This window comes from Lepidothrix coronata, unplaced genomic scaffold (assembly GCF_001604755.1).
Source record: "Lepidothrix coronata isolate B3197 unplaced genomic scaffold, Lepidothrix_coronata-1.0 Scaffold212, whole genome shotgun sequence".
NCBI classification, from domain to species: domain Eukaryota; kingdom Metazoa; phylum Chordata; class Aves; order Passeriformes; family Pipridae; genus Lepidothrix; species Lepidothrix coronata.
In genome coordinates this window covers 1,141,685-1,168,991 of record NW_016690392.1, presented here as the reverse complement: position 1 = coordinate 1,168,991, position 27,307 = coordinate 1,141,685, and the positions used below count along the sequence as shown (strand labels likewise).

Here is a 27,307-nt window from a genome sequence, read left to right as displayed (position 1 = left end):
AGACCATGGCTCTGGAGGAGCAGATTGTGGGTCTGGGCTCAGACCAGGGAAGATTTTTGCCCCTAAACAGCCTCCAAATCCCCAAATTTATTGGCCTGCTGTATCAAAAGGCCACTCCAAACTCTGGCAGGTCCAGGCTTTGGGGCTCCCTCCTGGGGTGCCATTAGTGGGTGTAATGAGCTGGAGATAATTGCTGCCTCAGGGACACAATTAACTCCTTCTTGCCCTGGTCCAACTGGGGCTTTTGCATCTCAGGAGAGCAATTCCTCCCCTCTCCCCCCCTCCCCGGTTCCTTGGAAAACTTCCATCCCTCTTTCTTCTCAAAGTGAGCCTCTGAATCACAGTCTGACGAACACCACGAGTTCACTGATGTGTGGCAATGATTTAGATTTGGAATTTATCTGGAATGTATAATTTATTTCAGGTATCTGAGGCACCAGTGAAACTGGGAGCAAGCACTGAGTAAATCAGTCATACCCTTGTGATGATGGGGATTGCAGCCTTTATATTGCTCTGAGAATCCTGCTCCCACAGAGCCAGGTGAGCATGATGAGGGATGGGTACTTTTTGGGGCTGCAGGGACACAGTCAGGGACCCTGGAGGAGGTGATGATGGTGGAAGACTTTAAAGACAGTGCTGCTGTGAGGACACAACCTCGCTCAGAAAGGTCAGTGTTGAACAGCCCTTTGCCCTGGGACAGGGATCACTTTGAACCTGGTGCTGCTCAGACAGCTGCTCCAAACCTGGCATCCACCTCCACCCACCAGGAAGCAGCAGAAGAGGAACCAGGCACGGAGTTCACCCCCATCCCTGCCCCTGTTTTGCCTTTGCAGCAAATCACTGTTTCAGAAATGCAGATGTGAAATATGAAGACAGAAATTGCCAGCGACTTTTAATTTGGGTTCTGCCAATTTTTCTGTTCCAGCTATTGATTTTCCATAAAGATTAATCCCTGCTCCCAACCCGCTCTGACAGGCACTATCTGGGTGTTTTGCTTACCCCAAGTGAGGAAATATATGTTTTATTAAGTGTCAGAGCTTGCTAATGAGAAGAGGGAAGAAAATCAATCGTCTGCTTATATCTTGATCTCAGACAGGACTAACAAGTTCTTTATTTTGATGCTGTGGACAGGACAGCCAGAGTGACAAACGGAGTGACAGCAGCTGTCAGCTCTGCCACAGAGACAGCTCAGCTGATGAGAGGGAAGGCAAAGGAGTACGTGGTGTTCAATGCTTCAAACACATTTGTATGTGTATTAATTCAAAGAGATTCATTGAATTGATCCCTGATGCAAAATGACGGAAAACACTAAAATTTCAGCTGCAGACTCTAAGTGGGTTTATGAGGAGGCAAGGTTAGCTGGACCTCCACAGGTCTCTTCTCATACCCTCAGACCACCAAGGCTGAGGGAAAAGGACTCCTCCAGTTCCCAGCACACACAATCTGAACAACAGGATCGAGATCCATGACATGAGCATGAACATTAATTTCCTGCAGAAATTTGGCATTATCACCGAATACTGATCTCCACTGGCCCTCCCCCCAAGCAAGGCCATCAACCTGCTTTCAATCATATTTGGTATCTCTCTTGGCTGTTAGCAAATCACACCTGACAATTGTATAGTTAATCTCTTGGCAGCTGTGAAATGAAATGGTAAGCTCTGGTTGCCTTGAGAGGATGCACTGATTTCTTAAAATGACAGATCACCTCCTCCCTTGGTGTTCAAGCAGGAGCTTAGGGCTGGCGTTATGGATCCTACCTATCATTCAATTAAAAAAGCTCAGGAGAGATGCACCAGCTAAGCACACCAGACAGCATTAAGGCTAAGCTCTGACCCAAAGATTTAATAGCAGGGAGTACAAGGGCACCTTCAGCCCAGGATGCCTGTCCAGTTTGCTGATGAACTCACCAGTTGTGGCATGGAGCTTGCCATCGTGAATCAGACAAGCCACTCTCTTCTCCACAGTAACACAGCTGATTGGGAGCTGGGTCCCACAGGAAAACAGAGAAGGAAAATCACTTCGTCCCCAGAAGGAAGTTTGCTGCACTTAACGGAGCAGTTTATATCCTATTTCACCATAGCCCTTTAATAAGGATTATGTATTTAAGTTAACAAAACTTCTGACAGTGTGAAACAGTCTCGCTGTGGAGAGCAAAGTGCTGGTGTCTGGCCTCAGATGTACTCTGCAAGATTTGCCCTCAAAAAGCAAAAAAAGCCCTCACTCACAGCACACCATAAAGCCCAGAAGGTCCTGTTCATACCCCAGAACCATTCCTGCTTTCTGAGATTTGGATTAGATATGAGGGAGAAATTCTTTCCTTTGAGGGTGGTGAGACCCTGGCACAGGTTGCCCAGAGAAGCTGTGGCTGCCCCATCCTTGGATGCGTTCAAGGCCAGGTTGGACGGGGCTTGGAGCAACCTGGTCTAGTGGAAAGTGTCCCTGCTCATGGCAGAGGGTTGGAACGAGATGAGCTTTAAGGTCCCTTCCAACCCAAACCATTCTATGATTCTACAATTCCATGGTTCCATCACCCTATGTTTCCAGATTCCCTGGTTCCACGATGCCATTGTGATGCAGCAGCGGGCACAACCTGTGTCATTGTTTTTGGAGCCACAGCAGACACCTCCTGCTGAACGGGCAGAGCAGACATGCTCTCCTCACGAAGCCCGGTGTCTCCGGTGTCCCCGGTGTCTCCGGTGTCCCCGGTGTCCCCGAGCCAGCAGCCCGCGAAGGCGAAGGTACGAGGGACCAGAATGGGCGGCTGCGAAGGAGGTTACTGGGATTTACCGCCATCGCCGCCAGCGGCGGGGGCGTGGAACGGGGAGGAGCTCTAAGGTTCTTCCAACCCCAAACCATTCTGGGATCCTGTGAATTGCGGAGGGGCAATGTGTGGAGGACTTTGAGGCTGGTCCTGGGCCGCTCCAGCCGCAGCTCCCCGGGCCCGGGGGGTCGCCATGGCAACGGCGGCGGCCTGCGGGGCTGCGGGGCCGGGCAGGGCCGGGCCGCGGGTCCATCCAGCCGGGCCGCACCGGGACCGGGGCACCTGCACACACCTCCGGGGGCATGACGAGGTGGGTCGGGGCTCAGGCGGAAACCCCCCTGCGTGCCACTTCGACCCCTCTTGGGTGAACACAGAGCCCCTTCCTTGGGTGACTGCACCACCACTCCCCCCCCCCCCCCCCAGGCTGCAAGCATAGCAATACTGCAGGGAATACAGCCAGCCATTCCTGGCAGGAAAAAAGAAAAATATGTATGTAAAAACAGCAAGGGAAAACAAGCACAATGACAGCTCGATCTGTGGGCAAACAAACTTCTCCGGAGAGCCAAATCCCTCCAAGAGCGGGGAATGTCACCTGGCACATGTGCTGGCACTGCTGCTGCCTACGGGATGCCAGGAGCTGGCACTGCCTTGGTTTAGGTGGAGGTTTTTTGGGGGAAAGAAAAGAAGTGAAAAGGAAATACGGCTTGTTTTGTGTTTTTTTTAGATGACAGCTCTCTTGGAGAGAAATAGTTGCAAATGAGTGACTTAGTATATAAACCATGGTGCAGCTCAGGGCCAGACAGCTACAAGGTTTACAAACGCTTGGAATTCCTATGAGGAAATGTTATTAGCTCCGTTATGAATTTAGCGAAAATGAGGCTAAAGAAAATGTGTTTGTCAAGCAGGTGTCACCATCTAGCTTCTACAGAGCATGGAAGAATTAAAATCTCATATGTTAGATCTTACTTTCAAAATTCTGTATCAATTTCATTTTCAAATCAAGTGTGTTCAGCCTGTGAAAACCACTTCAGTGTCCAGCTGAGTTCTCATTACAGTATCACTGGCAACAGGGACACAGGCATTTATTTAGCTAATTGCTGTTTGTGGTACATAAACTGTGTGAGCCACAGGTACTTCAGCTAAAGCACAACAGAGAAACACCTTCCACCTTGGCTCAGAGGGCACCACCAGCCAGGGCACATCTTTGCCAATAAATGAAGTGTAAAATCATCCCAGACTGTTTTGGGTTGGAAGGGACCTCAAAGATCATCTCATTCCAACCCCCCTGCCATGGGCAGAGACAACGTCCACTAGCCCAGGTTGCTCCAAGTCCCGTCCAACCTGGCCTTGAACACTTCCAGGGATGGAGCAGTCACAGCTTCTCTGGGCAACCTGTGACTGTGCCTCCCCACCCTCACAGGGAAGAATTTCTCCCTAATATCTAATCTAACCCTGCCCCCTGTCAGTGTGAAGCCATTCCCCTTGTCCTGTCACTCCAGGCCCTGGTAAACAGCTAAGATTAAACCAGCAGATATAGTGCTACAAGAATCCCTGTGTAAACATCCTGACATCGAACTGTTTGCAGGTGCTTTACATGTGTTTCATTCTCTTACTGTACATTGTTCATAGACTGCGGGCATTCTACAGAAAAGCATCGTGATCTGGGATAATGCAAAATAAAACCAAAGAAAGGGAAAGCAGTACATCACTGAAAACATAGTCAGGTTATGACTGCCAATCCACTGTTGAAGGTGGAAGTGCGAGTAAAACGCTGTAATTCCCCTTGGAAGCTGTCATGAGGTGACAGTGTTGCTCTGCCTGCTGCGCACCACCTCGTGTGGGGGCAGAGGGTTAATTTGAATCACCAAGGTGATTATGTAGCTGTAAGAACTGGCTGAGAAGATGGGTCTCAAACCTCAACAGCCTGGCAGATTACAAAGAGAGAAAAATAGACATCTCCAGAGAGGCAGAAGAATGGAAAGAAATTGCTTACAGGAGTACAAAGGCAGCTAATTAGAATGAAACAGAAGATAATAAGATAGGGAGAAATTTTGGCAGAGTGTCTCAGAGAATAGTTCCTGTCAGTGAATATATTAAGCAGAGGTAGAACCTCTCAAAGGGAGGGATAGAAGGATGCCATGGTTGGAATACATATAAGTAGACAATATAAAATATGAGAAACCACACAACTATAAAGGAAAATTCCTCTGGAACTACATTTAGTCTAGCAGTTCTTTTCCATCTACATAAACTAAGCTTTAATTAAGAGAGAAGAGTCACAGCCGTGATTATGCTCCCTCAGAGCTGCTTTTCTTTCAGTTCTTAATGTTATTATTGCTGCTTTCCTACACAGCACCCGAGCTTTGGAAGCATGGCTAAGGTTTTCAATGAGACTGAAACCAGTTCGGAGAGTACGGCGACCAGAGAAGGGCAAGACAATGCCACCATGCAGCAGTACATGAGAAATAAAAACCTTGTTCTGGATTTCCTTCGCAATGAGCTGAACCCTCGCCTCCTCCGGTACCACTGGAACAGACTTAATCTTCTGAAGAAGTGTTACTTTTACTTGAAGATTGAGCCCAGACACCTGTGCGTGAGAGACCCGAACAATATGATGATTTGCGCTGACATCTTGCAAATCGCAAACCCCTGCCAACTCCAGAAGATTAAGAAGATGGGAAAAAACCAGACTGAAATCCAGCTGGCACTTTTAGCTGGAGTGTTGGAACAGCTGGATCGAGGACGAAAGGAGCTGAGCCACTACGTAGAGACCTGTGACATGGCAACTTTCCTCTCCCAATGGGACTTGACTATAAAGAAAGTGCTCAAGCTCTCTGTGCTTTTCAGTAAACTCATTGCCTTGGAAGAGCCAAGAAAGCTCCACGTCAAGCACAGTTTGGTGTCACAGGTAATTCTTGGAGGTGCTGTACACCCTCACGTTAGTCTTTATCTATATACAAAGAAGCCACCAATTTTTGATCGGAGAGAGTCATTTGCATCCCAGAACTGGGCCCAGCTCAAGTGGATTAATGAAAATCAAGAGTCACACCTCGAACGATGGCAACTGGAAATTAAGTTAATGACAGACGACAGTCAGACAGAACCAGGATACAGTCGGATTCAGGAAGTCATCTCCAACCCATGCGTAATCCATCACCTGCAGCCTGGCAGATCATACGAGTTCAGAGTTAAAAGATCTGACACTCACACACTTGTCTACTCACAGTGGCATGACCGCCTTGTATTGGAGACAAAAACTGTCCCTGTTGAAGACACCAACGGCAGCACCAATGGCAGCACCAACAGCAGCACCAACAGCAGCACCAACGGCAGCACCAACGGCAGCACCAACGGCAGTAACAATGGCAGCACCAACGGCAGCTTCGGGTTTACAAGGCGGCTCACCAGAACATCTTCCTCATTGTAATGGTTTGGAAAAGATGAATAATCAAAATAAATTGTTTAAACATTTTGCACAAAATTGAACTCGTTCTGTTTTCAACAGCAATTTTACAAGCGCCTTCCCCAAATCCCTCCAGTCAAACAGTAACCCATTCCAAATTTCTCACACAAAACAACATCCTTAGGAAGCATTTGGGGCTCGACGCTTGTATCCCACTGCCAGAACCGATAGGTGGGAGCAGCCAGAAGCAGAAAATCTTGCAGGACACCTCTGAGGCAGAGCACAGGAGACAGAAGCACCTCCACCATGCAGTGCTTTCCATACACCACAAGATGCTGGTGCCAGCTCCTTGCAATGATGTTTTGGGTTTTTTACCCCAAGTTATTGTCCTTCTTCCAAAATACCTGAACTGAACCCTACAAAATATCTGAATTGAACCCTGAGCTCTTCAAATCACCCACCCAAACTTATCTCCATCACTGGTTCCTCTCACCCTCTACACCCTGCGCCTTATAGGTATCTAAGCATGACTTCATGCTCATCCCTCTATAACTGCATGAAAAGATCACTCTAATTAAAAGAAACCAGCCAAATCCCAACAATAAATAACCCCAAGCTCCCCAGTAAACAGGGAAGGGTAATACATCCACACAACCAAAATGCAGAAAATTATCTTCTCTGCCAAGAACTGCAGGTAATGTTCATTTTCTTTTTTACCATTTGGTTCAGTCCAAACAGAGCTGTCCCCACATAGATTCTAAACAAACCATCACATAAACAGACCTTTTAGTAATAAAATTTATTATTTAAATAAATTCAGATTATTTTTACAATTATGGCTTAAATATCAAAAAAAGGAATGTTGAGGTTCATTCTTATAAACGGCCGAAGCAGGTAAAAATATTTGTATCCAAAAGGTCATTTGAGGTTTGCTGCAAGTCACAGACGTACAAAAGATAAAAACCTGCTGCATTTCAAGTTCCTTAATTCACACTTCATGACACTTGACGTTTCATTTCTATTTTTTTAAAAAAACCCATCAATTTATTGCAGTAAATTGATTGTCCTACATAGATCTGTCCAAGTCCTCAGAAACAGTCCAGCTGGCCAAGGAGAGGATTCCTGGAACCACATGGCCCATCCCAGGCTGACACCAGGCACACCACTGGCTCCCTGCACCCTTGTTCAATTTGTGCTCAAGCTCTACCTAATGCCAAAGAAATTAAGTTAATCCTGATGGATGAACTGACGTTTGTGTCCTGCAACCATGTGCTTTTGGCTGTGACTGTGGAGAACACAGAGCCTGTGACTGGACAGATGCCCTGGGCACCACGCTGCCAGGTGTTCCCACTGAGATTCCCAAAGGTTTGGTATTTTAAGAACATTTGCTTGAATGTAAAATTCTTTCAAAAGTTAATTCAAAGCTCTGTGTGCAAATGAAACCAAACCAATTTGGATTTTTTTTCCTCTATTGATTTCTATGATTCTCTCCATGAACACAAGGACAAAAACATGATATTCAGCTGTCACTACAGTCTATAAAAAGTTTAATTGCACTTTCTGCTATCCCTGACTATTCCATGTCCAGCTCTCCAGGAACCTGCTCACAGTGCCAGAAGCACAAGGGTCCAGCCTGGCTGTAACTGCTGCTTGGGTGTATTTTCTAAACACCAGTTATAAAATACATCTTCAGAGGAAAAAAAATAATATGTATATTGTCTTGCAACACAGAAATGACCAAGCAAAGCATTTTAGTCTAGGCTTTGCCTCTGTGGAGTAGGAATAAACATTTTTTTCCCCACTGAGGACAAAAGGAGTTGCTTTATAAGGTCTCTCTCTTGGCCAAATCCCCTCCAAGAGCACGGACTAAGCCACTACACATGGGGTGAGTCTTCTCCCATATGAAATAATGTGTTACATGTATGAAATAACCAGGAAAAAACCCAGGAGAGAAACTCTACACTTACGGGTGATCATGAAAATGAGGCCCACTGGTTCTAAAGGGACCAAGGTGGCTTTGTTAGAACGATGCTGGCCCCATGTTAAAGTAGCTATCACAAGAATTCCAGCCTCTCCTGCAATTCTCTGCATCATCTTGGAGCTAGATGATTGCATTTCAGTAGTCTGCTGAATGATTCCCAGACAATCTTATTTTGGAATTGCAATAATATTTGCAAAACCAGGCTGGTGCAGAATCTTTTAAGGTCCCATCCTGGATTACTTCAAAGAGGAACAATGAATTTTACATCTTACCAGCATCTTTAGAACCAGCAGGATGTACTTCCTATGGGGTTTTATGCCTCATGGAATCACCAGCCATATGCCTGTTATTATGCTTCAGCAGGACAAGAGTGAGCCTGGGTGGTCTTTGGCATGGAGCTCAAACCCCCCAAAGGCAGATGTGCAGGAAGGTAGTTTAAAACTAGGAAGAGAACAACAAAACTTCTCCATGTGTTCTTTAGCCAAGTCTAACAAAGAGTCATGAGAAGAAACACGGCGTTAAATACAGACTTTTCCTGACACAATGCTTCCTTATTGCACATTCCTCCACACTGGAAAGAGCCACACTGCACTTCAGCTGCAAACAGGATGAAATTCATCCTCCCACAGCGCTGTGAAACCACAGGGACTCACAGCAAGGAAAACTTGTGTCCCAGCACAGTATAGACTTGGTACTACACCGTGTTTGCATCTCATCTCTGTCCCACACGGACACCTAGAGACAGCCAAGCACGTGGTTTGGGGAGAGCCGAGGCAGGCACTTCATACATTCAGAGTTGAAATGAGATAAAAGACACCCTCCCTCAAAACTATCATGCTTCAAAAAGCAGCTCCATGATTCTCAGAGAGCACCACTTCACCGTGATACATCGCCACCAGCCACACTGGGCAAAAGCAGCCCCTCTAGTGAATCACAGCTTCCAGCTCACAGCAGTTTGGCTACAGAAAATAGAAAAATACATTATACACACATATACCATGGTACATTTATCAAATTTCCTTCACCACTCTTAAAATCTCAGGCCATAAGGCTGTGAAACAAATTCACAGAGTTAAAAGTTAATAAATTAGAAGCAGCTTTAAAAAAAAATTATGTGGGGTAGGAAAGAGGGGCTCAACAGGAAATTTCAAATAAATTCTTAACAGTCTAAAACAGGCTGACAAATCCCAGCGTTTCCTGGTAGGAGCAGTCCCCACCTTTCCTTTTTTACCTTTGTGCTGGTGAGGACAACCTCCTTTGTACAAAGAACACGTAAATCTATTTACAAAATCACCTTGGCCTTGGCACTGAAATATTTACATGCTCAGAGAACAACATTTTGGCTGGACAAAGAGTGGTGCATGCATCTCTCTTTGCTTTCTTCCTTCACTTAAAAAAGAAAAAAAAAATAAAAAATGAGAAGTCTTAAAAATCACCCTGGCCTTGGTTTTAAAATGAGAGGCTTTTTTTACTCAGAAGCTTTGGTCCTCCAGGGTAAACAGCATCTTGCGGAGCAGCTCTGCTGTGTGTGGTTGCTCCACCCCAATGAATAGACTGAGTATTTGATCCCCAAAGTGCAACTCCAATGGCTGGACTAAATATTTGGTCCCCAAAAATTGCAGCTGCAGTGGCAGGTAGGATGGGGGGGTTCTGCTGAGCATCTTACAGTTACAAAAACAGTAATGTCATCAATAAAGTCACACGCCCGTCATCCATCTCCAATGCTTTTTGGTTTGCTAATAGCTGAAAGTTCCTGTCCAAGGTTGCACTGATTAAAAACACCCCAAAATGCTGAAGGAGGTGCTGAAGCTCTGAGCTGTCACGGTGCAGGGGAAGCTCCCAGCTCCCCTGCTGCATTTGGCTCCGTGGGTCATTAAAGAATGGAAAGATCTGGTCCTTCCCAAGGCACACGTAACGCAGCTCTGGCAGAGAGGGCCCATCCTCATCGGATCGCTGTGGTCTTCCTGACACGAATGTCCTGGGCTGCAGCACAGCAGTTGCGCTGGCGGTAATGCTGGAGCAGTCTCTTCCACAAGGGGTTGCATTCCAGGAGGTACCGGTTCCCTGCGGGCACAGCGATGGGGCCAGCGGGTTAGTGGCCAGAGGAGGCTCGGCTGATACCATCACCCAGAAACTTTTGTCTAACATCTCTAGCTAACGGGGCTGGGTCCCTGGCAGGAGCATTTCCAGCTCCCTTCTCCATGCTGTCATATCTGTGAGCAGCTTCCCCACAGCCTATGCCTGTGCAATTAGGAGAAAAATAAGCAGCCAGATTTTGTTAGGAGAGAGCTCTAGCATGCGAGGGACAGGAACAATGTGGTCCAAACCAAAGGGTGAGAAAAACTAACTATACGTGCTGCACTCAAGCCGTGCATGAGCCCTGCTTTGCCCAGATTGCCCAGTTTCAAAACCACGGACTAAAGAAAGGGCAGAAGAATAAATCAAGACCATTGGTTGTACTAGTTTGGATCACCACCCCTTTATCCAAGCATCCTGTTCCCCTGCAGGCCTGTGCACCGTCCAAGGAGACCCACCTATGATGCAGAGTCCTTCCTGAGCTCGTGTGATGCCAACATTGACCTGGTTTGGGTCAGTAACAAACCCCAGGTACTTCTTCTGCCAGCTCTTCGTGGGCTTCCTATCAATCTCAGACCGGGGGCAGGAGCGTACAGTCGAGAGGATCACATATTTCCACTCACTTCCTAGAAAGTGGAATCAAACCAGATTTTTTTAGAAGGAAGCTTTTGGTCATCCCTCCACCCCACAGGACACTCATTTCTCTACTGCATCCACCCTCTGGGTTTCTCTAGCTTCAGAGACCATCGGACTTCTGGTTGCTGCTCTCCAAAGAGAACATGTTTGGGCAGTTCTCCAATACCCCCATCAGACACAGAATCATAGAATCACAGAGTGGTTTGGGTTGGAAGGGACCTTAAAGACCACTTAGTTCTAACCCCCCTGCCATGGGCAGGGGAACCTTCCACTAGAGATCCTCCACCTTCCTTCCTGCCTTAAGCAGTCTCACCCTGCCCAAGCACTCCAGAGGCTTCCAAAAGATTTATTATAGTCACAAACCACCCAGAAATCTGATCTTCCATGGTTGAAATGACCCTGGGGTAGGGTTTGCTCAGGGACTCTATTTGCGAGCAGCTCCTGAGGAAGGTGGGAGGAGACAGACACGCCCCTCCCCTCTCCTGCCCCCTCACCTTGACTCTTCATGATGGTGCAGACAGTCACCCCGCGGACGCCCTCCCTCAGGAGGCTCTTGTTGATCTCGGACACCTGGGCGTTGTAGGGGCTCAGGATGGCGATGCTCTCTGGCCGGATGGTGCCATCTAGTGCCAGCTGCTTGGCGATCCTCACCTGGAGAGACCAGCGTCCTGCTCACCTGGGAAAGGGGCCTGAGGGAACGGCCCCCCAGCATCCTCTCCACGGGGCAGCTACGGTGCCTGCCTTGGGGTCAGGCTGCCCCAGGCCTTCCTCTGCCCAGGGGTGTCCTGGTGTGCTCCAGACCCGGGAGACACCAGGTAGACACTGCACCCTGCTGATCTTTAACCTTACATCTCTGTTGTCCCTCCACAATCCCAAGAGTCACCCAGCACAACACCCCCCCCTCCTGCGTCCCCAGCAATCCCCCAGGACCCTCCTCACCGCCTGCGCCACTTCCTCAGGGTTGGCTTTGGAGTTCTCGTTTCCTTCCTCAGTGGAAATCATAAGGGACTGCTCCTTGCCTTCCACGTGCCCGAAGATGATGGGGCAGCAGCTGTTATCCCTGTGGTGGAGCACACTGGGTCTCCGATGAAGCTGAGGCCACGTTTTCAGCCGCGTTTCATAGAACTCCTGGGATGGGAACTCGCAAATGCCATTGTGCTGGCAGAGAAAAGGAGAGAAACCGAGGTGAACAAAACCCAAGGAACTTCTCAGGCCTGCAGCATCTCTTTGGGCAGGCTTCACCCACTGTGACATTGTGCTGTAGCTGGCTCTAGTATATTCCTAGATGTAATCCTATATCTAGGAAAGGGAAAGCACTAATGGAGAATATGTGATGCTTGAGGCAAGCCCACATTTTCTGTGATGGAGAAAAGACAACCCCCTCGAGGGCCTCACCATGCGGTATTGTGTATCCAGCATCCACGCCTGTTCCCGGTAGCGCTCAAAGAGAGACGTCTCCATGCCAAGACTCTTGCAAACATCATTGTTAACCACCGGCTTCAGCTGCTTGTGATCCCCGAGCAAAACAACCTAGAAGGAAGAGCAGACAGCTCAGCTGCGAGGGTGGTGGCACTCATGAAGGAAATCAGCTCTTCGAAAGGCTGCTTGTACACAGACATTTGTTGCTACTTATTTATGTTATGGTTACAGCAACCTCAGTCAAAGACCACAGTGGCCATGATATAAAGATCCTGTCCAGATAATGTGTTCCCATCTGATGGGAGAAAAACAAAAAATCATAGAATTCTACAATAGCTTGGGTTGGAAAGGACCTTAAAGATCATCTCATTTCAACCCCCCTGCCATGGGCAGAGACAACTTCCACCAGCCCAGGTTGCTCCAAGTCCTGTCCAACCTGGCCTTGAACACTTCCAGGGATGGGGCAGTCACAGCTTCTCTGGGCAACCTGTGCCAGGGCCTCCCCACCCTCATAGAAAAGAATTTCTCCCTAGTATCTAATCTAACCCTGCCCTCTGTCAGTGTGAAGCCATTCCCCTTGTCCTGTCCCTCCAGGCTCTTGTCTAAAGTCCCTCTCCATCTCTCTTGAAGCCCCTTTAGGCACTGGAATGCACTCTAAGGTCTCCCTAGAGCCTTCTCTCCAGGCTGAACAGCTCCAAATCTCTCAGCCTGTCTCCACAGCAGAGCTGCTCTAGCCCTCAGAGCATCTTCAGGCCTCCTCTGGACTTGCTCTATCATGTAGTTAAGTCTACTCAGATCTGCTCTATGCTTCTTGTCATGTTAATACTTTGTACTTGGGCCAGAACAATTTTTTGGTGACAGCAATACCCATCCCATAAAGAAGCACAAACCTTAACATGCGGTAAGAATTGGAAGAGCAGCATGGTAAAGGATGGAAGAGGTTCCAGAGCCCTGAGCCACTGTCCCAGGGACATGTGTTTGGGAAGGACGTACCTTCTCAGCACGGTGGTGGCCGACCAAGGGGATGAGGGTCTCGGGCTCCGTGGACATGGCACACTCATCAATGATTATCTGCCTGACATTGAGCTGCTCCAGCATGTTGGAAGATGAGGCAGAGCACGTGCACAGGATGACATCGTGATGCTGCAGCTGATACGTGCGACCACTTGACAGCCACTCTTTGTACCTGGTGGTCGATGCAAAAAACATTGGGTTATGCATAAGGGAAACATCTCCAGATTCCTCTTCAGGAACCAGGCAGAGCCTGTACTTTCCCAAATGATTATGGCTCCCTCCCTAGGATGAGCTGGTGTTCCCAGAAAAAGGCTTTGGATGGACACTGTAGGAAATGTACTTTGTCCTGAACTCAACAGGGCGGGGGCTGCAGGTGGAGGATTCAAGGGTCACAAGGGCATAATAGGACTTCTGGTCCAGATGGACAACAGCACAGAAATGATGCTGAGGCTCTGCACTGTGCCACTAATCTCGAGCTCATCTCTTTTTATCATTATTCTGAACACACAGTTTATTAATCTGTGCTTCAGAGGTGGCACACAGCCAAAGTCATCCATCTCTCACCAGGGTCTCTTCCTACTCACTTCTGTGTTTCTGCTTCTGTGATCTGGTCTCCATTCCTCATCCGAGCGTCAAAGTGACGGATCTCCTGCCAGAAGGGGCTGGGCGCCCGCCGGATGAGGTGATGCAGGATTATATCGCTGAGTAAAGAGTCAATATGTAAATATTTTCCCCCAACACAGACCCAAGTGATCTATTCTACAGTAAGCAAACCACACCACCTGTCTATGTGGAGAAACCCCACTAGCTAAAAAAGTCACAACCAGATTGTCCCATCATTGTAGATCCAACAGTTCACACTCGAGGACAGAAAATACAACCACTTCCCTTTAGCAGTTGCAAGCAGGAATGAAGTCAGAGACTTTTAGAGCTGTTCCACAAAGAGATGAAAACATCTAGGGACTTTTAAACAACCTGGGTTTCCTGACTAGTGCTACATTAGACTGTACACCTTCACTTGAAAAAATTAATTACAAATTGATTACAACGCAGGTTAGTAGTGCTGCTCCACAGTGGTGGAGCAAAACTGCATTTGCTCTGGCTTGTTCAGGGCTACTGGTGCAGAAGCAACCTCTCCCCAGCACCCTCATTGCCTGCAGGGCCCTGCCATCCTACCTGAGCTCACGCTTTGGCTTTGTATCCCGCAGGGATTTACGGGAGAGCTGCCGGTTGCTCCCTGGGTACGGGAATTCCATCGCCTCAATGGCCTCCCCATAAACCCTCAGTGGTTTCAGGTTCTTCATCTTCAGCAGCATCTCTGGGGAAGGAGGACAGGTCTGCTCAGACAGCACCAGGCACTGATGGTGCTCATGGCCTGCCTCTCCCCACCCCTCACTCCTCATCCCACCCTCACCGGTCCTCGCCCTGCAGCGCAGGGTCTTCTGTAAGGACCATCCCCACTTTCTGCCCCTCCTGCTCACACCACGTGTTCTCCATCTCCAGCCCCATTCAGGGGCTTAAAAAACGATAGTTACCAGCAACAACATCAACAGACTTGTTGGATGGGCCACAGTACAAGATGCACTTTCTCTTTTTGGGCTTTTCTTTTTCCAAGCATGGTGTTTCATCCTTCTCAATGCTCTCCTCGTTCAGTTGATGGAACCAGTAGACAATGTGAGTTCCAACAACGGTCTTCCCTGTGCCTAGAAAAACAAGGAGGATGCTGAGAACATTTCAACAATAACACCCATGCTCTGGATCAGCATCTGCCTCATCAGTCATGAAATAAAATCAAGAACGGAGGGGACTGCCTTGCACAGCTGTGGGTGATGCCAACACATACTCCCTTCTCCTGGTTCACTGAGGGTCCTATGGAAAGCAGCAGATCAGCTCTCACCTGCCATTCACACCATGGGTTGTCCTGCTGTCCCCCCTTACCTGGTGGGCCTTGGATGAGCGTGAAGGAATCTCTCAGAGCATTCAGGATAGCCTGGTACTGACTCTGGTTAAGCTTCCTGTGGCTGCCAGGGAGATCAAAGGATCTTTGCTTCAGGATTCTGGATTTTGTCACTGTTACAGCAGAGCCAAGAAAACAAATTTAAAGAAGGTTACTGAGGGCAGCACAGAAGTGATTGAGCAGGAGGATGCAGCAGGTACTAAGGAGTCATGGTACTAAGGAGCAGATACTAAGACCACCTAAAAATAATCCTTGTCCCATGCCAAAATACTCTGCCTGTGAACCTTCTCTGTGAGTCCTGGGGATTACAACCTCAGCAGGGCATCCCAAATTATGTAGCAGCTCCTCTCACCCCCTTGTCAGGGTAACCTCCTGGTGTGGGAGCATCAGTCCTACGGCAAGGGCCCATGGAAGCTGCCAGGGCACCTGCCTGGCCAGAAGCAAGTAGCCACAAGGTAAGAAAGATTAATATTTGCACTTACCTTTCTGAGGAGGTTCATGGCCAAGGGCGATGCTTTTAGCAAGGTCGGAGGCATATTTCAGCCTCCAAAGTGCCTTTTCTTTCCGTCTGACAGACAAGGAAAAGTAAGAATGAATGGAATGCAGCACAGAATAGCAAAAGTTGAAATACAGCTTTGCACAGCTGCCTTGTTTATACTTTCTCTCTGCTTTGGTGTTGCATTAACTCCTTCCACAAAGAACTTAAACCACAAATAACTTAGACTTATTCTGCTCCTCTGCTTCTGGGACTATTTCTTAACTGACTGAAGAGCTGAGCCTGCAAAGATGTTGAGGGCAAGGAGCACAACTTCTGTCCTAACTTCATTTTATTATGGCCCACCGCCTCTTTGTGGATTAGCTTCCAATTTTTCCTAAAATTCACGGCACAAAAGGAAGCACATTCTGCCCTGAGAAAGCTACAACACCATGGGTGTGTAGCAGCCTGTGCTGTGTATGAGGAAGGGCAAACTAGACATCAGCTCTGATTTAATAAGAGCAGATCTTGCTTTGCAGCAACAACCAAGGGGAATGATTTGGAAATCAGGGAGCACTTCTGCTAAACAAACTCCACTCCAGTGCTTCACATATGACATGTATTGCAGCAACTCAGTAACATAAGAAAAGATGCCCAGGGAAATTTCAGCACCCATCTCCCCAGTCTCAGGGACAACCAGAAGAGCATGAAACCCTCTGGAGAACAAACCTTAGGAGTGCTGCCATCCCCCTGAAGATCCACAGCCCAACAGTATGGTCAGTAAGAGCTGGGTAAAGGCAGGTTTTTCAGGGGATCAGCCACAGCAGAGAGCAAAGCCCATGGGGGTGCAGCAGAGGGGCCCCAGGGGAATGCAGCAGAGGGGCCCTGTGGGAAGCCACTGCTCTGCATGGACAGGTTAACCAGAGCACACTGCTAAGCCCACTTACACATCTGGCAGCATCTTTGGTATGAGCTCCACCGTGAACCTGGCAGAGGGCTGTGAGATCTCCACGGGGATGTTCTCCATAGACATATAGTGGATGTAAAAGTTCATTGTCTGCTGACCAGTCCTGTCTGACTTCTTGTCATCGTCGAACTCCTCAGTGATCCCATGAGCCACCCAGGTGTAGGTATCAGGATCGACCACAAGTTTGTTCTCTGACCTTCCCTTGTCAAGTAAAGTCAGGTTCTGGAGGCCATGGCTAAGGCTTTCCTCATCACTTTGGAGGCTCCCAAGCTTCAGCCCCTCTAAGCGGATGCACAGGTAACAGTTGAAGAAGTCCACTTCAATGGAGCAATCCTCCAACCACTTTTTGTTCAGGATGAAGTTCCCTTGCAGCTGCCCTTTGCTTGTCCTTTGCCTTGCCCACTTTATTTTAACATCATGGAGGACAATCGAGTCGTTCTCGGCCACGGCACACGACGCAGACTCCATGGCACTCATTGGCATCCACACCTTGTTGTACTCCGTCGTGTTCTTGTACCTGTCCTTGGATTGCAGCGTGGCGTAGGCAGAGAAGCACTCAATTGGCTTCTCCGTGTGCTGCAGGCAGACATCAAAACCCGGCGTCACACACCACAGCTGCACGAAGGGCACCAGGAAGCCCCGGCGGACGTCGGTGGTGAGCTGGAACCGCAGCGCATCGCCGGCGCTCAGCTCCAGGGTCAGCTCCATGTAGTGTGAGCAGGGGCTCTTCCGCACCCATCCCACGTGCCGCTGGTACAGCTCCTTGCTCTGCTGCAGGAGGGAGGCAGCCCTCTCAAACTGCTCCTTCCTGATGGCCGTAAGCACGTCTTGCCACGTCTGGGTGCGGAAGAGGGTGACACTCTGGTCACGGAGAGGTCCTTCCCGCAGGCTGTGCTCCTTCGTCTCCGCAGAGTATATCCTCCTCTTCCACGTCAGCCTGATGCTGCTCCGCTGCTGGATGAACACGGGCTGCTCTATCAGCTGAAGGGACCTGTAGTTAATTTTCTGTGGATCCGGAAGACTCTCCTTGTTGAGGGGAAACAGGGCTTTAAAAAACCTGCTCATCTCTTCAATATCCACCACGAAGGCAATCTTCTGCAGGACTTGGCCCTTCAGCTGGGTGGCCATCTGCAGGCAGTGGGCTCTCTTCTCATACATCATCGCCTGGGAATTCTTCCTGTTGAAGTCGTGACAGAGAAAGTCAATGTCATCCACAGAATAGATGAGAGGCTTCTTGCGGAGCACGGAATGAAGGTGCCGCTGGACCACGACATCCACGTATCGGCGGATGGGAGAGGAAGCCCAGGTGTACGAGTCAACATGCAGGGAGTAATGGCCTGCTTTCGACTGGGCAGTGGAGTTGGAGCGGCAGAAATAGGAGCGGCTGAGCAGCCTCCTGAACTCCAGGGCCACAGGGGCCAGCTTTGGGTGGATGTCATCAGTGACGACGAGGTCTAGCATCTTCTGGAAGTCACGGGCACTGGCAGCCGACTGCAGGTGCTCCCAGATGGGGGCCAGAAGACTGAACTCCACATTTTTAGGCGTGTCTTGTCCAGGAGGCACTTCTCCCAGGTGATGTGAGAGATGGATGGACAAAGGAACGATGTGGTTGTACTGGTTTTTCATGTGTGACAGCTGTGTAAGACTTGGCTCACACTGACACCGGAGAGGAGTGACATTTCTGGTCGCTTCCTTGTCAGTGAGGAACTCAGCCACGAAACTGTTGAACATGATCATTAACTCCTCTATCATCTGATGGGACCCCCTCTTACCTGGGGCACTCTCCTCATCCAGCCGGTCATAGAAACAGTCCTCCTGCAGCCGAAACTTCCTATGGATCCTGGAGAAGTGATAAGCCACAGCAATGCAGTCCTCCAGGGTATCAAAACGAAGGGTGTTTGCTGCCCCCCTGTAGCAGTCCTTAATGCAGAGCTCTGCCTCTTCATAGGACAGCTGCCTGTCTGAGCGGATCACAGAGATGGTGAAGACTTCCTTTAACATCTGATCAGTGTCCTTTTCTACGGTGACGAACAAGGAGATCACCCGACGATCTTTCTGCGGCAGGAGGCTGCAGACGTCCTGGCTAATGTGGGGTGGGAACATGCCCAGAGGCTCCCGCTTGGGAGCATAGTAGGTGATGCCCCGCTTCTTCGCTTCCAGGTCCAAGGCACAGCCTTTGGGAATGATGCCGGCCACGTCTGCAATGTGGATCCCAATCTCATAGTGACGCCCAAGATCCCTGACACTGATAGCGTCGTCCAAATCCCTGGCACCCTGGGGGTCAACAGTGAAGGTCGGGTAACTCCGACAGTCCTTCAGGGGTTCCTTGGTGAGGTTGAGTTTGCTGTTGGAAGTGTATTTGGCTAACTCCCTGTTGACAGCAGCTGGGTATTTATTCTCCAAACCATACTCCAAGGCAAGGATCTTTAAGCCTTCTTCCAAAGTCAGTGCTGCATGCAGGATCTCTGTTACTATTCCCAAAGGGTAGTAAAACCCCTCCCGCCAGGAGATAACCTGGACGCAGAAGAACTGGCACCTCCTCGTCTCCTGGTTGATCTTCTCACAGCTGACCACCCTGTACTTCCCATTGACAAGCTTGCGGATGGGAACGACATTGGGTTTCTCCTTCAGCCCTGGGACAAATATTTTGGTGACAGTGGGATCGATGGGTATCATCACCCGGGGATCAAACTCGTCCATCATGCAGATGAAGCTCCGTTCTCTCTCGGCGCGCTTTAGGATGCCCACGACCTTCCCCTGCGGGCGGTGGCTGCTGCTGTCGGCCGTGCTGCCCTGCAGGATTTCCACCAGCACCTCGTCCCCAGTGAAGGCCGTCCCGCAGTGAACTCTGCCCTTGATCTGAATGTTCATGGCAGGGGAGTCGTTGAGGGTGAAGGCAGAAGCTCTGTCGAACCCCTCTTTGATCAGCTCGCATCTCTTGTACATATTGGGGTGCATGTGCAGATACAGCTGCATCATCTGAGAAGAGAAGCTGGTGTATTCCTGCTTGTCTGCCCACAGGTTTGAAGCCTCAGACTTCACATTCAGCAGCCCTTCTTCGGACACTGTCACCAGCATGTTCTTGCTCTCATCTAAGAGCTCCTGGAGGATGGGATCATCAGGATTCATGCTCTCATCTTCAGAGCTGGAGGAATCTGTGTCACTGTCCTCCTCATTCCTCTCTGGGCTTCTGCTCCAGCTCTCCTTGTCACACGCAGCCTGTTTGATCTGGGCCATCGTCAGGTTCTCCGGGAAGATGCTCCCCTTGTCGATGCACTGCTGGATGAAGCGCTTCCACACCTTGCTGCACTGGCCGTGGGAGCACAAGGCCACGGCATCCCCCACTGCCACCACCAGAGACTGAGCCCGGGTCATGATGGTGTTGAGCACTCTGGCCTCGTTGAAGAACTCGAGGTGGTGCGAGGCTGAGATGCGCAGGCTCTCGCTGGTGTGGACCGTGCTGATGATGATGACCCGAAACTCCCGCCCTGCACCGGAGGGGACAAGGGAGAAGTCACTCACAGGAATCCAACAGGGAAGACCCTGCCTGGCTCTCACCCATCTATGCTGTGTCCCGTGGCCATAGACTGATGTAACCCTGCTTGGCTGAAACACGGGAGTCACCCGATGTGAGTAAAGCAGCTCTTGGGGGTGGTGAGATCCTCTGGGCACGAGTCAGGATGGACACCACAATGCACCACTGCCCACACACCAGGGAGGGAAGGGCAGTGTGGAGACGAGACAAGGGCACTGGGGCAGTGCAGCCATGTGTGCCCATGGAGTAGCCCTGTGTGCCCAGTGCCACCAGCAGCCCCGCCAGCTGCTCCTTGCAAACACGGGTTTGCTGTGAATCCCAAATTCCCTGAGGGACTGAGGGTCTTGCAGGAACAAGAGCAGTGACCATTCACAAGAATGCCTCTCCCCTCGAGAAGAGCTCTGCTGATCACACAAAAAATAACAACCAAAAAGAGGCACCCTGGTGATGTCAGAGCTGGGAAGACACTGCAAAAAAAGGGTGTGGGGATCAGAAACACCCCCCAGGGTCAGTTATTCTTACCACGAGGAGTCTCAGCTGCACATTAAAAAAAAAGATAATAATAATAATAAAAACATAGATGAGTCATAAACTAAGTCCTTGAGGACAAAACCAGCCCTATCCCTCCCTCGTCATCCAGAGCAGCAGATTCCTCCTCTAGTGAGCTGCTCTGTGATTGGTACCCACAAGCCATCCTGGTTTCAATTCCCTTCTATCACTTGCCTCCCCCACTGGTACTCAGGGCTTCACATGATTCACACATGCCCAAGTCTCTGGGATGGCACTTACAGAATTTTCACCCTCCTACAAAGCAAAATCCATATATTTGAAATGAGTTGACAGTTGGGTGCAGATTTAGTTCAGTGTGAAATCTTATTCACTAAGGAAAAGATGAAATCAAAGAATTGCCAACCAGAAGAGGATGGAAATCAGCCAAAAGATTTCCAGACACTCCATCCTAATCGGTGTTAACGTGGGCTGCAGCAGTGGCAAAGCCATGGGGAGGGCAGGGGAGCTCTGCCTGGCAGCACCTCCCAGAGAGGTATTTTTCCACAGGCAATATTTTGCATTTTAGCAGGGAGGGAAATGTAAATATGTTGAAAACTCCTCTGCTAACACCCCACTGCCTCTTCCCCCAGCCTGTTACACAGTGGCTGTAGTTGCTATGGACTCTCCCGTTCACCAACATGACTGCAAAAGTTGTCCATGACTAGCACGCAGAAGACCCCAAAACGCGGCCAAGCACAAGACACACACCTGGCAAGTTTTCGTAGTTTTCCACCACCACATCTTGTAGCTGCTTTTTCCTCAGCTCTTGTCTTGTTGCAGAAACCTGATAAGAAAGAAAGAGGCACAACTGAACTCAGCTCAGAAACACCTCCCATCCAACACCGAGGTCCCTCACCCTGCCCAGCTGCAGGTTCCTCAAGTTACTTGGCAGCAGCCACAAGTCCTGGGCTGACTTCATGCAGGGCTCCCACTGCCTTGTTGTTAACCTGCCTAGAAGATGCTGAAAGCAGTGTTCAACTGAGCCATCCCACCATGAGGCATCTCTGCTCCGACTACCCAGGACACGCTGCCTAAATGGACATTGCCTCAAAAAAACCACTGATGGCATGTGAGACCCCAGATTCCCTATTTTCACTAGCACAAGAGACAGGTTTATCATAAATAGATTAAAAAGCATTTATTAGGGAATGTTTAGTCATCAGTGCAGGTGTAGCCCCCTCAGGTGGGGAACACAGGTTTCTAGCACACACCTGCATTCCATGGGAGACCACACAGATCTTCTTCAGATCCCGGACACCCCACTCATCTGGCCACCTCTGATAGATCTCCTTCACTTTCTCAATCACTTGTATTATCTCGGAGGCGTTGTGCCAAGAAATCATGGAGATATCCCTTTCAGCCACACCGGACACGTGGCAGAACACGAGCGGGTAGATTTCGGGATGGGGTGGGATGTTCCCACTGGCTTGGATAGCATTGCCATTGCCAATGTAGAAGTGCTTGGAGACAAACTCAATGATGCCTGCAGTGGAACGGTAATTCTCGTTGAAGATGATCCTGCTCTTCATGGCCACTTCATGCCTCTCCCTCTGGTAGAACTGAAAGAGCCGGTTCAGGAGGGTGTGATCAGCAGATTGCCCACCCCCAACACAGAACAGCTTGGGGGTTATCTGCATGTGGTCCCCGGCGAGGACAATCCGGGTCTCAAAGGTGGCGAAGGAGAGCGGAACCAAAGCTTCACACTCCAGCATCTGTGCAGCCTCGTCGATCATGATGTGGGTGAAGTAGCCTGGGGGAACCTTCAAGTTCTTGGATAACATGGAGGTGGTAATAATGATGTGGTGCTTGTCGATCTCCTGCTGCGTGGGGTGCCGGAAGGAGCGCTGGTCTGGCGAGAGGCAGCAGTACATCTGGGTGATGGGGTCCGTCAGGTTGACGGGCCGGTCGGTGGATATAATCCTCAGGGGAACAGCCCACGGATGCCCGTTGATCACGTAGTTGTGGAAATACTCCCGGATGTAGATGTCAGCAGCACTGGAAGGGAACAGAAGGGAAAAGCATTGAGGAATTGTAGGTGCTGTTCCTAAACTCTGTGACTGTCCTCCCAAAGTGCTCTCAGATCATTCCCCACCACGCACCCAAACTCTCCCCCTGCTCTGGTGACACCACTCTTGTCACAGCAGACATTCACGACCACACAAACAAGCCAGTGTTTGTGTAGCCACCAATTCCCAGCCTCTTTCGAGAGTATGGTAAAAAATAGGAGTTGATACTCAAGACTAGGGCATCTCTCAACACCTATATGGAAAAATGTGATGTGCCCAACAAAATCTGTGGCCCTGCTGCTGCCCAGGGCCAAGTGACACGGAGCTCTCCTCTGACAGCATCCCCACCCCTGGGCGAGACAAGATCTGCTGGAGAAGTTTCCGTGCAAGCAACCAGCCTGGAACAGGCTAAGATTAGCAGTCACCATCTATTATGCATTAAAAACTGAGGCAGCATCAGCCTGCAGGATCAGATGTGGACACTCTTTTCAGTGTAACTGCTCTAATTTTAACAGTCTTGGCCTGGTTTCTCTGAAGGCAGATTCAATGGCATTCAGACCAGATCTGCATTTCCTCTCCCCCAAACTCTCCTTGGAAAAGTCAGTAAATTGGCACGTGCACAAAGCAAAATAGTCTTCAAGGACAACTAGAGCACAATATTATCCCAGCACAGTCAGGCAATAGCTTTCTACTTGTTGCAGTACACAGTAAAGGCTGGAAAGAACTGTCTCTCCAGCCCCATTCTCATTTTATAATGAGGTAGGAATATGTTAAGTGTTCAAGATCAGGTTGGATGGGGCTTGGAGCAACGTGGCCTAGTGGAAGGTGTCCCTGCCCATGGCAGGGGGTTTGGAACAAGATGAGCTGTAAGGTCCCTTCCAAACAAAACCATTCTAGGATTCTATAACTTTATGTTGCCGCTTCCACAAATACTTCCACCTATGCCTGGCTTCCTCCTAGCAGGAACTGCTAGAGGAGTTTAAGATGTATTCAGTAAAAACTAACCTATTTAAGCAAACAATTGAAGTGCACACTGAGAAAAGGGCAGCTCAGCTCTGGCTCATACACTTGGGCTCCCCCTCAATCCCCCAAGGAGAGCAATGGACCAGACTGCCCAAAACTCTGGTTGCCTCTTCCCTGCTAACCTGTTTGTGTGAGTGCAGATCAGCACCCGTGTGTTGGGCTGCCTGAGGATCTCCAAGGTGGCCATGGCCAAGGTGAACGTCTTCCCTGTACCAAAAGGCCCATAGATGAGCAGAGGTGGGACCTGCCGGCTCGTGGTCTTCTGGCCTGTGATGAAGGAGATGGCTTGTTTCTGCTTGCTATTCCCTCTCTGTGGTGACCCAAGAGAGTAGGGGATGGTGCAACTGGCAACATCTGGCAGGACCAACTTCTCATCCAACAGGCGGTCCACAGCCTGGTGCCACTGCCGGAACAGCAGCTGGTCGATTTGGAACTGGATCTCCACCTTGTGGGAGGCATTTGCCTTGAAGTTCAGCTCCAAGCAGCATCTGTTTGGTATCTGTAGCCAGATGGTCTTCTCTGTGGTGGCTTTGTGCTCCACAATAACTTCATAAACCCGGTTGTCTATAGGTGGGTCAGGTGCCAGGAAAGCGGTGGGCACGGACCTGCTCAGCAGGTACCCCTCGTCCGTGTCCGGCGAGAGGTTGTATGGGGTAGGCACTTCAGCAAACAGCTCCCCAGAGATGGCAAACTTCATCCCCATGGAGAGGCTCTGCAGCATGGGGGTCAGGGAGATGAGGACCCGCAGGTTGAGTCTGAAAGGAGGAAACACCCGAATGAAGAGCAGAGAACAGACCCAGCAGCTCATGAGTCCTCCCCAGTGAAAGGGGGATTGCTACCCACACCCAGAGAGGGTCTGCCAGCCCCCCAAGCACAGAGGGACAGAAATCATGCTTCTCACTAATCCACAGCCACAGGATAAGACCCAGCTCTTACCCTCCTATCACCACTCAGCAAGCCAACCTTGGCAGGTTCCCATTTTTCTGGGAAAGCACCCCAGGACCCAACCCAGAAGGGACAGAGACCTCAGGAGCAGCAAGGCCCCAAGGTTTAACCATGGGCTCATGGTCCTCATCAAGGAGGAACCATCTGGATCCACACCTGGCACTTACTTGGCAATCAGAGCCTGCTCGGCTTCCTCCTCACGGAAGAGGAAGCTGTGCATCCTGTCCCGATAGTTGAGCCGGGTGATGGGAACCACTGCACCACCCTCACTTTGGTAATCCAGTGCAAGAGCAGGAGGTTTGTACTTCGCCAGCAGAGCCATGTCTTCGGCAGTCCTTGGCACGCTGGGAACGATGATCCGGTTACCTCTATCCCATCGCTCAAAGTTGACGAGTCGGCTGCTCTCCTTGCTGCTGGGGACGTGCTGGGGGGTCTCCCTCCTGCCCACCTTCACCTTGATCTTCTGCATGAGGACGGGGCGTTTGCCGAAGTCAAAGACCACCCACTGCTCGAAGACCCCCAGTGTGCAGCACTCCATGCTGACCTCCACCAGCGCCGTGCGGGGCGAGGAGGACACGATGGCCACGTGCTCCCCCCGGAGGTACTGGAGGTCCTGGGAAAGGCCATTCCCCGAGAAGTAGAATTTGACTCCAGGTTCCCGCTTCAGCAGGGCCACGTGCTGCAGAGACATCTGCCATTGAGGAAAAGACAGGGATACAGTGAGGGCAGCCCACGGGAAGAGCCCAGCATCTGGTGAAGTGCTCCAGCAGCACTTCCTAGAGAAATGCCATGTCAGACCCACCATAGCTTAATCCTCATGCAATCTCACAGCAATTATTTTTGAGGTCTCAGAGAACCTCAGGTTTCAGTTTAATATCAATGGAGCCAGTGTGCTGTAAACGGGAAATCTCCTGCATTGGAGAGGACAGGCTCCTGACCACAACACCCACAAAATCCTGGGCAGAAAAGCAGTTGAATGTGATGATACATGGGAGGTGTTAAGAAGAGCCAAGTCTACCCCAGCTCCACTGCAGAAGATGGGAGGCACAGTGGCTGCACCCCTCACACACAGCCCCGGTGCAGGCACCACCTGACCTGCTCCTGAATACCCAACACATGTCCTCACTCTGACATCCCCAAAGCCCTGTCCTTCTGCCCCTTGCAGAAATAATAATTAAAAAAGCCCCAACCAAACAAAACCCTCCAAAGGACAAGGACTGCACCCAGCAGCAGGCACTGCCAGCAGCGAACAGCCTCCCTCTGCACAGGGCTGGGCTTACCTGAGCGTGGACCTTGAACCTCCACTGGTATTTCATCCTCCTGTCCTCCAGCTGCACTTGCAGAGGCTGCTCACACACAACTCTGGCACCCTCAACATGCTCAGACATCTGTGGGAGGCATGAGAGGGACTGAAGACAGTGTCCCAGAGACACACTGCAGAGCCCTCCATGGGGCTTTACACTATATCCTCCCAAGAGGGACCAACAGTCCCTCCGCTGCTCCATGTCCCAGTGGGAAGCGGGAGGACCTATGGCACAGCTCGGGTACCCCGAGCAGGCTCTCAGGTTGCCATCTCAAAAGGGGTGAAGGAAGGGGGATGCCACATCCCTTTCTGCATCCCCATTAGGAAGGTGAGCAGTTGGTTCCATTCCCAAGCTCTCACACCAGAAGATTCCTGCACTGGACCAACGCGCTCCCACCCTGTGCCCGCCACTCACAATTAACACCTCGTTGGAGCACGTCCGATACTCGGCAATGAGCCGGTCCTGGTAGGACAAGAGCCCGTCCTTCAGGGCTTGCTTCTTTTTCTTGTCGGCAACCTTCACCCTCTGGATCCACTCCTGCAGCTCCTCTTTGGAATGAGCCTTGGTGCAGCTATTCCCCATTTCACACACCTCCGCTCTGTCGGGAGAGAGGTGTCCCAGGTGCCACCCGTGTCCGGTGGCATGGGGGTCCTCAGGGAGCCGGCAGCTGCCTGCTGCCCCTGCCCTCTTCCCCGGTGGACGTCTTACCTGCTGCACAGCGAGAACTTGGTCAGCCCAAGCGGCGGCGCGCGGTGCACCCACTGCACAGAGCCGTCGGCCGAGAGCATCTGCACGTGCTCGATGGAGGAGCAGTGGTTCTCAAAGCTCTCCTGCGAGCTGAAGGTCACCAGGCAGATCCGGCAGTAGAAGTGCACTGGTGTGGGTGCCTCTGGCTCACCGTTGGTGCTGCAGGTGCCCACGGGTGGCAGCAGGTCGGAGCGCAGCAAGCCCTCCTCCCTCTCGGCCTCCCAGACGGCCATCTCCACGTCACTGTGGGCAAACTGGCAGCGGTGCAGGCCGTGCCTGCAGGGCTGGCCCCGGGAGACGAACCGGCAGTAGCTGAGGGTCGAGATGAACTCGGGGCAGGGCCGGATGGCTGTGTACTGCTGCTTCTTCCGGCTGTCCAGCACCACGTGCACCAGGAGCGGGTCCCAGGCGCGGTGGGACTCGCAGAGCCGCCTGTGGCCACCCACCGAGATGCGCTGGGGGCAGCCGAAAAAACAACGCCTGCAGATCTCCTGGAAGTGCCCCCC

The 27,307-nt window shown here is 50.5% G+C and overlaps 2 protein-coding genes across 2 annotated transcripts; one reads left to right on the top strand and one right to left on the bottom strand.

Moving 5' to 3' along the window:
- The first annotated feature begins 2,590 nt into the window (after nucleotides 1-2,590).
- On the top strand, nucleotides 2,591-6,251 carry FNDC11 (fibronectin type III domain containing 11). Its single transcript, XM_017833204.1, has 2 exons — nucleotides 2,591-2,741; nucleotides 5,118-6,251. Exons 1-2 carry the CDS (start codon nucleotides 2,652-2,654, stop codon nucleotides 6,189-6,191), a joined length of 1,164 nt encoding a protein of 387 aa, XP_017688693.1. The 5' UTR covers nucleotides 2,591-2,651; the 3' UTR covers nucleotides 6,192-6,251.
- A 112-nt stretch (nucleotides 6,252-6,363) lies between these two features.
- Nucleotides 6,364-27,307, bottom strand: HELZ2 (helicase with zinc finger 2). The gene is made up of 19 exons (XM_017833203.1): nucleotides 26,763-27,307; nucleotides 26,469-26,652; nucleotides 26,031-26,138; nucleotides 24,918-25,441; nucleotides 23,928-24,560; nucleotides 21,988-22,771; nucleotides 21,485-21,560; nucleotides 16,673-20,180; nucleotides 15,733-15,818; nucleotides 15,232-15,363; nucleotides 14,829-14,996; nucleotides 14,470-14,611; nucleotides 13,878-13,994; nucleotides 13,273-13,465; nucleotides 12,256-12,390; nucleotides 11,800-12,018; nucleotides 11,355-11,511; nucleotides 10,683-10,850; nucleotides 6,364-10,212 (listed from the first exon to the last, which is right to left on the bottom strand). The coding sequence occupies exons 1-19, from the start codon at nucleotides 27,032-27,034 to the stop codon at nucleotides 10,091-10,093; spliced, it is 7,728 nt and encodes a 2,575-aa protein (XP_017688692.1). The 5' UTR covers nucleotides 27,035-27,307; the 3' UTR covers nucleotides 6,364-10,090.

Bases quoted from the DNA above. Each gene is read 5' to 3' on its own strand.
- HELZ2 (XM_017833203.1), bottom strand. From the start codon at position 27,034: ATGGCCGTCTGGGAGGCCGAGAGGGAGGAGGGCTTGCTGCGCTCCGAC. The intron at 22,772-23,927 runs GTTAGCAGGGAA...GTTCCCTTCCAG, and splicing joins ATCTGCACTCACACAAACAG to TGCTGCTGACATCTACATCC. The intron at 13,995-14,469 runs GTAGGATGGCAG...CTCTTTACTCAG, and splicing joins AAGCCAAAGCGTGAGCTCAG to CGATATAATCCTGCATCACC.
- FNDC11 (XM_017833204.1), top strand. From the start codon at position 2,652: ATGCTCTCCTCACGAAGCCCGGTGTCTCCGGTGTCCCCGGTGTCTCCG. The intron at 2,742-5,117 runs GTACGAGGGACC...TTTCCTACACAG, and splicing joins AGCAGCCCGCGAAGGCGAAG to CACCCGAGCTTTGGAAGCAT.